This window comes from Salvelinus sp. IW2-2015, linkage group LG15, assembly GCF_002910315.2.
Source record: "Salvelinus sp. IW2-2015 linkage group LG15, ASM291031v2, whole genome shotgun sequence".
In the NCBI taxonomy this organism is placed as follows: Eukaryota; Metazoa; Chordata; class Actinopteri; order Salmoniformes; family Salmonidae; genus Salvelinus; species Salvelinus sp. IW2-2015.
Genome location: NC_036855.1, coordinates 7,572,527 through 7,586,554, shown reverse-complemented (window position 1 = coordinate 7,586,554; position 14,028 = coordinate 7,572,527). Strand labels below are relative to the sequence as shown.

The 14,028-nt window shown below is 45.4% G+C and overlaps 1 protein-coding gene across 1 annotated transcript in view; it reads left to right on the top strand.

Annotated features, from left to right (window-relative positions):
• The first annotated feature begins 1,423 nt into the window (after positions 1-1,423).
• The window catches only part of LOC111975000 (EGF-like repeat and discoidin I-like domain-containing protein 3), a 123,121-nt gene continuing 110,516 nt past the window's right edge, over positions 1,424-14,028 (top strand). Inside the window, exon 1 of the mRNA XM_070446827.1 lies at positions 1,424-1,622. Within this exon, the coding sequence (XP_070302928.1) occupies positions 1,424-1,622 (199 nt within the window). The remainder of the gene's footprint in view (positions 1,623-14,028) is intronic.

Here is a 14,028-nt window from a genome sequence, read left to right as displayed (position 1 = left end):
CTCGTTCCGGGCCCCGGACTGGGACGTCGCTGGAGCGCTCCGCCTGGACGACTGCTGGAGGCCGTCCGGCTGGAGTACGCGCTGGAACGTCGTAGCTGGATCCGGAACTGGGGAACGTCGCTGGAAGGCTCCGCGGTCGGGACCGTCCGCTGACGAGCGCGTTCCGGACTGGGGACCGTCCGTGGAGGCATCCCGGACTGGGGACCGTCGCTGGAGGCTTCCGGACTGGACGCGCTGGAGGCTCCGTGACTGGGGGACGTCGCTGGAGGCTCGGGACTGGGACACGTCGCTGGAGGCTCCGGTACTGGGGAACGCGCTGGAGGCTCCGGACTGAGACCGTCGCTGGAGGCTCCGGGCTGGGAGGCCGTCGCTGGAGGCTTCGTGCCATGACCTTCTCACTGGAGCTTCGTGCATGGATCATCACTGGAGGCTTCTTGCCATGGATCATCACTGGCGGCATCGGCCATGGGCATCACTTGGAGGCTTCTTGTCATGGATATCACTGGAGGTCTTGCCATGGATCATCAACTGGAGGCTTTTGTGCCATAGACATACTGGAGGCTTTTGCCATGGATCATCACTGGAAGGTTCCGTGGGCCATGGATCATCACTGGAGGCTTCTTGCCATGGATCATCACTGGAGTGAGGAGACGTATGGGCAGTCTGGTACGTGGAGCTGCCACAGGGCTCACCAGGCTGGGGAGACATACAGGAGGTTTTGTCCGTGGCAGAGACACCGGATACACTGGGCCGTGTAGGCGCACTGGAGGTCTCGAGCTTAGAGCTGGCACAACCCGTCCTGGCTGGATGGTTATCTTCGCCCTGCACATGCGGGGCGCTGGCACAGGACGCACTGGGCTGTGCAGACGCACCGGAGACACTGTGCGTAGAGCCGACGCAGGATATACTGGGCCGAGGAGGCGCACTGGAGGTCTGGAGAGCAGGGCTGGCACAATCTGTCCTGGCTGGATGCTCACCCTAGCCCGGCAGATGTGGGAAAGCTGGGATGTAGCGCACCGGGCTGTGAACGCGCACTGGAGACACCGTGCGCTCCACCGCATAACACGGTGCCTGACCAGTACGACGCTCGCCACGGTAAGCACGAGGAGTTGGCTCAGGTCTCCAACTTGACTCAGCCAATCTCCTCGTGTTCCCCCCCAAAACATTTTGGGGGTTGCCTCTCGGGCTTCCTTGCTAGCCGTGTTCCCTCGTAACGTGTTCCGTGGTCCCGTGTGGCTCAGTTGGTAGAGCATGGCGCTTGCAACGCCAGGGTTGTGGGTTCATTCCCCACGGGGGGACCAGGATGAATATGTATGAACTTTCCAAATTGTAAGTCGCTCTGGATAAGAGCGTCTGCTAAATGACGTAAATGTAAATGTAATGTAACGCTGTGCCCATTTACTCGCTGCCTCCGCCTTCCTCAATGCTTCCACCTTCTCCCACGGGAGGCGATCCCTTCCGGCCAGGATCTCCTCCCGTGTCCAGGATCCCTTGCCGTCCAGGATGTCCTCCTATGTCCAGGCCTCCTGAAAACGCTGCTCCCCCTTACCACGCTGCTTGGTCCTTTGGTGGTGGGAAGTTCTGTCACGGCCGTAGAATGAAGAGGACTAAAGCGCAGCGTGGTGAGCGTACATATTCCTTTTTATTAGGATGACGCCGACATAAACAATAAACAATACAAAAAACGACCGTGAAGCATAGTGCCACAAACAAAGACAACTTCCCACACTGAAAGGAGGGAAAAGGGCTACCTAAGTATGGTTCCCAATCAGAGACAATGATAGACAGCTGTCCCTGATTGAGAGCCATACCCGGCCAAAACATAGAAATACAAAATCATAGGAGAAAAAAAACATAGAATGCCCACCCCAAATCACACCCTGACCAAACCAAATAGAGACATAAAAAGGCTCTCTAAGGTCAGGGCGTGACAGTACGGGGGGGCACCTCTGGTGCGTGACACATTGCCCTAGGATGAGTTACGTCTGTACTATTTAGCACGCTTACCAAATAAATGAAATCAAAATCAAACTGATCATGCAAAAAATATGCTTTTGATGTACCATATTTTAGACCATTTTCAATGATGTTGATTACTTTAAACATCTTCTTCTACAGAACCTGCTGGACCTATCGGAACCAAATTTGGTATATATCATCTATGAATGCACATCTTTCAAGAATTTAGCAAAAAAAATATGGCCGCTAGGAGCCAATGAGCTTTCATTAATGTTTTTTCCTATCCAACAGCTCCACAATGTGGCCAAACTCAATCATACTTTACAGGTTAGCTAAACTCATTATAGCATCACTGTGTAGTCAATATGAATGTGCTTGCAAATGTTGAGTCTTTACAGTGGTCGGAACATGTGAACCAAGTTTTGTTACTAAACAAATATCTGTGACTGATTTATATGCATTTGTGACAGACCACGCCTATGTGCATGTTTATTGGTCAGTTGCAGCCATGTTGTTTGACATACTAGCCTGGATTATAGTGTGTTTACAGACATTGGTCCATAGATGCCATTTATCAAGTTTCATGAAGGTTGGTCATTCGCTGCCAGAGGTAGCGTTTTAAGTGTTTTTCACAAAATTCTAAATGGCGTAAAATCCATCATAGCAGATGATGTATTCTTCAGGCATATTTGTTCCGTGTGAGGAAAGGGACCTATGTRCCAAATTTCATGACTCTAGGTCACATGGAGTGAAGGTTGTGACCTTTAAAAGTTTGCATATTCAATCGCTTGTTATACCTCCACCATGTGGCCAATTGGCATTGCATCGCATGGGAGGGTTATGGCCTTTGGACCTTTACCATCATGCCAAGTTACACCATCCTTGGCCTTACCATCTCACGGGAATGTGAATGTTATTTTACTTGGGGGAAAAACCCGGTATAATAATAATAATGAACGCCAACAAATACAATATGGTTTCACCAGCTACGCTGCTGAATCCCTAACTAGATGTTGAACTGATGTCTGTGCCCAGTGGAAAGCGTCTGTGTGTGATTGAAATGGGTTGAAAAGGTCCACACAGATCAGTGTTGTGCATCAAATGTAAATTTGCCCCCTCATATCCCACTAGCCATTTCTCAGGCCCAAGAGGAGTTGGCCTTATCTTAGGTATCTGGGATAGCAAGCTGGGGAAACAAGCTGGAATCAAGGTGCTTAGGGAGGTCTGCGAGGCCTGCCTCAGACCCTGAAATATTTTTCAGTCTCTCTCTACACCCTTAGCCCCACAGATCAGGACTGGCCATTCCATCTCTGGGTAAGGCTGTTGACTGAGCGACACAATCTGCCTCCGCATGCAGCACTCAAGAGAGACTAAGCTTAGCTGTCTGTCAAATTATTGCCTGTCTGAGCTGAGGGAGAGGGAGAAAAATAGAGATAAAGAGGGGGAACTGAGGTAGGGAGAAGGAGAGAGAGAGTGAATAGTAGAGGCAGAGAGAGAGAGAGAGTTAAGAGTAGAGGCAGAGAGAGCACAGTAGAAACAGCTGGTAGTGAAGGAAGCCAACCGAAGGGGAGAAGAGAAACAACAGAGATGGACAGATATATGTTTTGGTTAAGAAAGAGAGTAGCTGGTGATATAACTAGATGCCTGCAACAAAACAAAACAAAAAACAGATGAGAGAATCGGCCCAAAACTGATCCTGAACCCATTAGTTCCAGTTGAGGTGTTTTATATTTGTCTCCTCTACTTCCCTCTCTGTCTCTGTGCACTTATTCACCTGGTTTATCTTTCCTGTGGAGGAGTCGCCGGGATCGAGTGGTTATTGAGGTTAATTGTGCGGACACACCCTCTGTCACTTGGGCTGTGCTGTCACCCCGGCCTCTGCAGCAGGCAGCCAGGGGTGGCCCCACTGGCACACCGCCAAGCAGCATAAATAGAGACGCATTCCCAAATCCCAGGTGGCAGTAGCACTTACAACAGGACCAACCCTTGGGTGTTCAGCTGGACGCAACAGCCTAAACACTACAAGTAAATGTTCGGGACGAACAGCCATAGCCCTATTAATTCTGTATGGTCAGAAGAGTGTACTTCATCAACAATGAGGAATTCATGTATTTAGGTGGGTGAAACAAAAAATGTCAAGAGCTAGAACAAGGAAGAGAAGAGAGAAAACTCTGACTATCGAAAAGTGCTGGGAATATTTTGACTGCAAACCAAATGGATGTACCTCGACCAGAGTAGAACATTTCACGTTCGCAGGTCAGTTTTGCCTGTTGAATATGCATCTACATAGAGAAACATCAGGGTTCATTGGGGCGGCAGGTTAACAAGGCAGTTAACCCACTGTTCCCTGGTAGGCCGTCATTGTAAATAAGAATTTGTTCTTAACTGACTTGCCTAGTTAAATAAAAAATTAAAAAGGCTCAGTGCAGTCAAACATATGATTATCCTGTGTTTTAAATATATTTTCACACTATGTTGTTGGAACAATTTGAAAAAATGATATAAATGAAAATGATATAAAAACGTCTGCATTGGACCTTTTAAATAAACAGCACAGAGATAAAGGGTTAGGAAGGAGTAGACTAATTGAATTGGCTCTGAATTGATTCCCCAGAGCTACCACTGCAGCATTCTAATTTGTTGCGACAACATCAATATTGAGTCTGCATAAACCATATATTTTCAGTTCATTGTGAAAACCAGCAGGATCAAGTGTACCATGACTATTTTTTCTATTTGACAAATTTGACTATTTGTAAAATGCTTGCTGGATATCCTCCTGGTTTAAACACATGGTGTGAGGCTTTTACACTGGTACTTTGTTGCCTTAGCTGTTAGAGTCATGTAGATGGATGTAAATTGCACTGCCTTATAAAGCTACAAATACTCTGAAGCAGGTCTTATTCAATTGTTTTAAATGTCAGCGCTTTAGTGACAAGGCATTCATTGTTTTCTGATAGTCTGCTAGAAATGGAAATAATGTATCAGCGTTACTTATTGGACATAATTTGACAGCATAAAGGCAAATGACCACAAAGATTGAGCTTGGCATGAGATGACTGCTTGCCAGCTTTTGAACTAAACCCACGGATCGGTGGGCTGTCTTGAAGACAGACTCATATTTCTGACTGAGCTGCACTTCCTAAATTCTATCTGGAAGCATTAGAGGTCCACGCTGACAAGGTTTTGATGATGGTAGCACTAACATAGTTGGTTCAATTCCAATAAGGGTTGCAAATACTGAATTGTCTATTTTATTAACAGGGAATAATGAACTTTCCAACAGTGTCACCTCTTTCTCCCTAAAGCCCCCTTCTACACTCTCCTCCCCTTACCTTATATCCTCCTCATATCTCTCAACTGATGGGCTTAGTCTATAAAGGTCCTTGTTAGAACATCTCCATGATGTGAAGTGTGCCCATGGTGGATCAGACCCTCTTGTTCTGACTGATTAGTATTCCTTTCATATGTCTCGTAGATGCTCACTCTGAGCTTATTAAGATGACTCACAGCTCTCAACAGAGTGCCATTCGGCCGGGGTGTCGAGGCCTCTTCACATCTCCCCTGAATCCCAGGCATACAGCCCTGGTGACTCCGTCTCTCTCCTGGATGCTTTGTCTGTTATGCCCCGTTTCCACTGGCACTTAAAATTAGGACCAAATTGGGGCCAAATTTGAGCTGGCTCGAATGGAATTTTCAAATTTGAGCTGGGTCGAGGGAAACCCGGGCCAGTTTCACAACTGGTAACAGCTCTATTTGAATTTGGGCTGGTGACGCCATTACTATGTAACCACCAAGCTGATCACTGCTGGATGCTAACACAATGTTAGCTAGCTCGTCAGAGCTTGTTGCTGTTAGCTAGCACATTTGGGCAAGCAGTACTACAATAGTCAGACATGACACAAATTACCACTATAGCTGGATCCTATATTCATTTTTGCACTACACAATAAACTTTTATGAGAACATTCAGCCCTCCAATGCTAGCTACCTAGCTAGCAAATCAGAGTTGAAACAAGCTAGCTAGCTAACGTGAGCTTGCAGGAATTTTAGCTGGCCAGTTCATATTGAAAGCTAGCTACATTAGATACATCATAACAAACCTGGCATTTGATTTGCTTGGTTAGCTAGCTAGCTAATAGCCAATGCCATGGCAAGCAAGGTCGGAATTAAGCTAGCTACCTAGCCTGTTGTGCTAGCGACGACACTAACTGTTTAGCTAGCTAGCTAACAGCAGCAAACTAAATACATGGCTCTGAGTCTGGCTGGCACTGGCATGAGTATGGGGTAACGTTAGTTTCAGCATGGTGAGGGTGAATTCAATTCTTAAACATCTTGCTAGCTAACAACATTAGCGAAGCCAGCTGATGTCACATATTGGCTACCTAACAACATGACATAATTTCTCATTTCTGGAGGCATTGGAAATGCAATTTGAGCTAGCCCACCAAGGCCAGCCCAACCTGGATTGACTTCAAAGTGCCAATGTAAACATGGCTTTACATGATTCTCACCGGCATTCTAGATGTCTTTTCAACCATCACCATTCACAGTGTGTTTCTGAGTAGCTCCTCGCTAGCCAAATCCCACTTGAATACGTGTGTCCTTTCAATACACTGCTCTTAATCCCTCATTCACCACTAAATGTATCATCATGTCCCTCAGTGGGGATCTCATACATGACATGCAACAATACAGGAAAAGGGAAGCTGAGTAAGCTGTGTACTGGGATGGAGTTTAAGACATCCCTTTATGGGGGAAACACTCACGTTGCTGAGCTGTGAGATCTGTATGTAATTGTAACTGACTGACAAATTTAGACAGCTCTGTGATGTGAGTGTGAGAGACGGGCCATGCCGCGGCCTTATCTGTCAACAGAGATGAACAGGACACAATTCACCTCACAGGCACCCAGTCCCATCACATGAACAACACTGAAGGCTGTAGTATACATCCAGATTTAATAAGTGGCAAAACTGGTGAAATAACGCTGACTGTTTCCTTTCCATGCAATTTACATAGCTAATAGGATTTCACCCCCAAGGTCTGACTTCAATTACACTAGTCAAATATTTTCAACTATCAAAATCCCCTCAAATTAAGATATCAACAGACCAAGAAGAGCACTGGTACTTCACACTGAGCCTTGTGTGTGTGTGTGTGTGTGTGTGGTGTGTGTGTGTGTGTGTGTGTGTGTGTGTGTGTGTGTGTGTGTGTGTGTGTGTGTGTGTGTGTGTGGTGTGTGTGTGTGTGTGTGTGTGTGTGTGTGTGTGTGTGTGTGTGTGGTGTGTGGTGTGGTGTGTGTGTGTGTGTGTGTGAGAGATACTTCTAGAGTTTGAAGTAGCTCATTGTTTTCATTCCAGGTTATTTCAGCTACTGTTAATGAAGACCTCACTCTCAACTTTCAACCCACTGAGGTATCAAGCCTGTCTTTCCCTGAGAGATGATGTGAGATGATGGTTCTTTTATCCATCTTCTGCTTTGTGAGTGTACACCGTAACCTCAAAACTGTCAGGAGTGAGTGAAGATATTCACAAATAAACAAAAACAAGATGAGTGTTGAACCACTGAAGTGGTGAGAAGACAAGCACTAGAGTCAGCAGAACACAGAAATCAGCCTATAGGGAAGAATCATTCTAAATTTGCATTCTGAACTTCTCTCCACCATGAGGAACCACCTAACGGAAAATACCATGTCATTTCTATCCCGGTATAAGGAATACCTATAATCAATGGCTGCCATCTTTACCTCAGTGTGCTGTAGAATGGCTGATAAGTTAATGATATATGTTCCTCTGCTAAACAGATTGAGATGCGTGTTTGTCTGTCTGTGCCCAACACGAGGGTAGCTATGACAGCTCAACCTGAAGATCTGTTTTTCATTTCCCACATGGATTTATTTCAGTCATCAGGGAAGAGATGTGGTTTGCAATATATTTCAACATCAAATTGAACATCAGCCTTGAAGGCTTACTATGAATCATCAGGCTTTGACCCTGTCCTTGAGAACACCCTGACCCATCTCAAGTAGAATGATTACTGCTATATAGGAAGGGTTAGTGCTATCCGTAATCCTTCGCACGTCCCTACCCTAAACCCTAACCCCTACTCCCCCTCCCCCCCTTTTCTTCCCAGTTTCGTGATTACGATCTTGTCTCATCGCTGCAACTCCCCAACGGGCTTGGGAGACGCAAAGGTCGAGTCATGCGTCCTCCGAAACATGATCCGCCAAGCCGCACTTCTTAACACCCACTCGCTTAACCCGGAAGCCAGCTGAACCAATGTGTCGGAGGAAACACCGTTCAACTGATTACCCAGGTCAGCCTGCAGGCGCCCGGCCCGCCACAAGGAGACGCTAGAGCGCGATGAGCCAAGTAAAGCCCCACCGGCCAAACCCTCCCCTAGCCCGGACGATGCTGGCCCTATTGTGCTCCGCCCTATGGGACTCCCGGTCAAAACTGCGATGCAGTGCCTTAGACCGCTGCGCCACTCGGGAGGCCTTAACCCCTATCATAAACCTAAACCTAACCTTAACCATAACCCTTACCTAACCGTTTTAAATTTAAACTTCAATGTGGTGACGTCAGAGTTGGGACGTCCCAAGGATTTCATTTAGACTATAGGAAGTGGGGTAAGAGAGGACAAGGTTATTCACTTCAATAGCAGAATTAAACAACTGGAGCTTTTTTCAGAAATTTATTTTGCTGAATAGACAACTTTAGTCTATCAATGTGCAATTAAAAAAGTCTGCTTTATGAGTTACATTTCTATCGGCTGCTATTTGAATGTTTCACCCTTCTGAATACACCCCTGATAGCTGTAATTATCCAACCAGTGACTCAAAGTCACCAATTTAACAAAACTAAGAGGTCAGGGTCAAGTTCTCCATATAGCCCTGTCCAGGAAGAAGGATACTGTACTAAAAACAGAGACGTGGATTTTCAGCCACATTAAAATGGCTTCATAATTTAGAGTAGGTGGTAGTTGTGATGCGGGGGCAACGCCTGTGAGGAGATTACCTTTCATTCTGCTAATTAAGTTTGGGCCATTTACAAATGTGACAGGACTACAAGCTATTAGTGGCCATGTATTTTAATGAGTGTCAATCGACTGTGCTCTTTATCAGGCTTACTGACAGTCTGTTGAATATGTATAAGCCGCATGTCACTTCCAAAAACCCTTTAGATGGGAAACGTAAATAATATAGCAATTACGATTAAGTCACACAGTCAAGTGTACCTGGGCAGCGCAGTGGATTTGATTACCTGTCTGGTAGCGATCTCTTCATAGGTTTCTGTTTGGAGTTGTTGTGACTCAGTCAATTGTAAAACTAATTACCATTTTTCTGGGATTTTATATAGTCCCTCTGACGTATGAGCCTATGAGATGGAGCGGACTGGCTGTACCGTAGCATGGTTGTAGTGTAGCAGGGCTGTAGTGTAGCAGGGCTGTAGTGTAGCAGGGCTGTAGTGTAGCAGGTCTGTAGTGCAGCATTGCTGTAGTGTAGCAGGGCTGTAGTGTAGCAGGGCTGTAGTGCAGCAGGGCTGTAGTGCAGCATTTCTGTAGTGCAGCAGGGCTGTAGTGCTGCAGGGCTGTAGTGTAGCAAGGCCCGGTTAGTGTCAGGCAGGACTGTAGTGTAGCATGGCTGTAGTGTAGCAGGGCTGTAGTCCGCAGGTCTGTAAGTGCAGCATTCTTGTAGATGCACAGCGGGCTGTATGTAGCAGGGCTGTAGTGCAGCAGGGCTGTAGTGCAGCAGGGCTGTAGTGTAGCAAGGCGGTAGTGTAGCAGGCAGGACTGTAGTGTAGCATGGCTGTAGTGTAGCAGGGCTGTAGTGCCGCAGGTCTGTAGTGCAGCATTGCTGTAGTGCAGCAGGGCTGTAGTGCAGCAGGGCTATAGTGCAGCATTGCTGTAGTGCAGCAGGGCTGTAGTGTAGCAGGGCTGTAGTGCAGCAGGGCTATAGTGCAGCATTTCTGTAGTGCAGCAGGGCTGTAGTGCAGCAGGGCTGTAGTGTAGCAAGGCGGTAGTGTAGTAGGCAGGACTGTAGTGTAGCAGGGCTGTAGTGCAGCAAGAGTCAGTGTAGCCCAGTGGAGAGGGTTCTTGTCCCCTTCCCTCCACACCCCCAGGCCTGTTCCTGGTCCCTGGACATGCTGCAGCCAATTTAGCACTCTCCGCAAGTATCCCTTTCTGCCACAGAGTGCTATTCATCACTCTCATTATCGTCCAACTGAGACACGCTTAGTAAAGAACAAGAGGGGGGAGGGGCGGGGAGTGAGTCTTTACGCTGGTCCAATCAGAACAGGCCCCAGGTCTAACTATAGAATAAGGTGTTGTCGGAGTCCGGATGGAAGGGGGGGGGGGGCGAGATAGCCCCTGCCACTAAGCCCTATCTGGCATGCATTATCCCTGGTCCACCCAAAGCCTGCTGCAAATTATTTGATTTAGTTTTTTCTAGTGCTTTTATATCAACCTAACTCTATGATTTAGAATGGACAGGTGCCCATACTGAAAATGAGAGTAGTTCAACAGTGAGTAAATGCATATTTCTGTGAAATGGTATGAAACATTTGTACATTACTTGAAATATTACACAATACAACATGTGTATTACCATAAAATATATTCTTTATACTCTAGCTATACAGATCTAGGATCTAGGATCAAATTTGATCACTATTTTGTTGCTGAGAATTTTCATGCAAGTGTATTTCAGTTCTAAAAAGGCTTTGTAATTTCGACTTTGAAATTTCAGGCTTGATTTGCGCTAACGAAAAATGTAACAACCCTTACTAAAATGACCATTAATTATAATCTACATAATAATTCACATTTCCCGTTGCTACGTGATTCTTTTACTGCTGTAGCAAACTGGCTCAAATTAAGGTTCTACATCTGTAGTAGTAGCATCTCTTAGAAAGTAGAGAATCTAATGTAGTCATGAAAATGCCAGGGAATGCAGAGGGCAGTCTGGACAGGTTCTGAGGGAGAAGGCCAAGTTAATAGAGAAAATATAGAACCTTAATATTAACATGTACGCGCGCACACACACACACACACACACACACACACACACACACACACACACACACACACACACACACACACACACACACACACACACACACACACACACACACACACACACACACACACACACACACACACACACACACACACACACACACACACACACACACACACACACACACACACACAGAGAAAGACTCCCTCTCCAACCCTCCTTACCCTTCCTAGCCTGATGTCGACGGTGTAAAAAAAAGCCTGATGTGCTCTGAACAGCAAATCAGTTTAAGCCTCTGCTCTGCCGTCTCCTCTGTGTATAATTTTACTGAGCTGAGTCAGGGAGAAAGTGAAGCTCCGAGGCGCTTGTCTGGGTGAGATAGATGAACGCTTCAGGATCAGCTCAGTAACATTCTGATAATGGTACATTATATGATGAAGATGATGAAATCACTCATCGCTTTGGATCTACAACTTTGTTTTGTGTTGTTCTCTCTTTCTCTTTGCACATTTATATGATGTGGTGTAATGACTAGAAACAAGTTGGTTCTCAGATACAATAATGTGCACATTTATATGATGTGGTGTAATGACTAGAAACAAGTTGGTTCTCAGATACAATAATGTGCACATTTGTTTGTTTAGCATCTCCACGCACAAAAGCTGCATAAACGCCCCTGAACATCTACATTTGAAAAAAGTGTAATAAATAATTTTAATATACACCACAATAAATCCATTATTTATTTTATTTAGGTCTAAAGAAACATTATGATACCAGGAAAATGTATTTCAGAAGAATAGAAGATGAGTTGGCCTACTGTATGTTATATGGCTAAAAGTGATCATTTGAAACAGGACCTATATGCTAGATTTAGAGTTGTTTGGCCATTTTAGTTGTGTCCTTAGAAAACCTTAGAATGTCTTAGAAATCAAAACAGATATGGGCTGCATGTTGCAACTATAGGCTATTGATGATTTGTGAAAGTCGCAAAAAAAGCTTGTGCTCTTTTACTTGCCTCAGGCTGCTCAGCTCTTCTCTCATCCAGCGTTCATATTTCCACCCATCATACTATTGTCAATTTAATATTGTCTTTACTAATATGTAAAGTTTGTTTAGATTTAGAATGGCCAATTGTCAAATGGGCAGGAACAGGGGCAAGGGAAAAAATAAGTCATCTGTACGCATTCGAATAGCGAATGGAGGCCGTCCTATTTTTCAATGATGCCGGGTAGGCTACTATGGTTTTATAGTGGAGCTGCTTAATATGAGCAGCTGAGAAATACATATAACAACAAATATTTCACTCCACACATCAACCACTGTTTGAGGAGCATGCTCTCGCTCGGTGACAGGTGATATTCCTGTTTGGGGTGCATGCTCTCGCTCGGTGACAGGTGATATTCCTGTTTGAGGAGCATGCTCTCGCTCGGTGACAGGTGATATTCCTGTTTGGGGTGCATGCTCTCGCTCGGTGACAGGTGATATTCCTGTTTGAGGAGGCATGCTCTCGCTCGGTGACAGGTGATATTCCTGTTTGGGGTGCATGCTCTCGCTCGGTGACAGGTGATATTCCTGTTTGGGGTGCATGCTCTCGCTCGGTGAACGGTGATATCGCTGTTTGAGGAGCATGCTCTCGCTCGGTGACAGGTGATATTCCTGTTTGAGGTGCATGCTCTCGCTCGGTGACAGGTGATATTCCTGTTTGAGGTGCATGCTCTCGCTCGGTGACAGGTGATATTCCGCCCAAACTCTGTGTGCCATGGGCTCTCCAACCTCGTTCCTGCAGCTAACCAGTGCTTAATTTGGGAAAAAAAGTGAAATCTGTTTGGAAACATTGATGTTTTTGCAACAAAACATATTTCACTAAACTGTTGACAGCCTCTCTGCGCGCTGGAGAAAGTACTAAAGGAGAGAGAGGAGAGGGAAACGCATGGTGGTGAGATCCTGTATAGCTAAGGTAATTAATTATGAAAATAAATTAAAAATCCCTATTACTAGGCTATTTAAAATCACCCTGCACAATCAATGAACCTACAGCATCTCCTAGGGCTAAACGTTACCTCCCAGGTTTATGGATATACATTTTGGAGCATAGCATAAGGTAACCAGTGCATCCAGTATGCATAATAATACTGTCCACACTCAAAGGTGATTACTCAAAAAATATTTTTGGAGTATAGGCTAGACCAATTACGTTCCAAATACATCTTAAATCAGATTTGCAATGCCTAATTGTTGGTAGGCTATGTACAGTATGTATTGTATAATGTCACATAAGCCTATGCATATGCATAATCTGTAATATGCGTATGGGTGTTTTGAATGAATCATCACCTTAGAAAGCTCTGTCCATTTCATTGTGTTAGGCCTTGAAACGACATCCACAATGACCATGATTTACACTCAGTTTCAACCTGCTATTGAACCTCTTTCTTCAAATTGATTGTCACAGTGAGGTGAGTTTTGAAAGCAGATACTGTTTAGAATATGATAAGTGTTTGATGTGATTTTTGATTGCATTTGCATTTGATGTCAGAATCAGTGGTTAGAGGGACAATACAGCCCTGAGTACCAGGCCATTAGGACCTGGTGGTCATTAGCAAGTTGGGTACTACCAAAGCATGCCCAGAGTGCATAAAAGGAGATTACTGTGACTCAACAGTCACAGAATTTTACTGCAGTTATGACTGACAGAGTGGCGGTAATATGGTCATCGCAACAGCCCTAAATACAGTAGATGAAACCACGTTTGAAACACATCATCCTACCTTGCTTAATGGTGATTGCACATAATCATGCTCATCAAATGAGCTTAGCAAACTGAACCATTTGGCAATGTGTGGTGCGTTACATGCTTATTATATGTTAATTACTGAATCGAATGCAAAGAGGCTGCCTTGGACTCCTCTCAGTTCCTAAGTCTTTGGCCCTGTGCCTGTGGATGTGCCTGTGTTGTAGTGAGATGGAACCGGGGGGGTGTTTGTTTACCTGACCCCATGGACTAGCACATCCCCGTCTCTCTCCGGCTCTCACTGGACGGATTAACT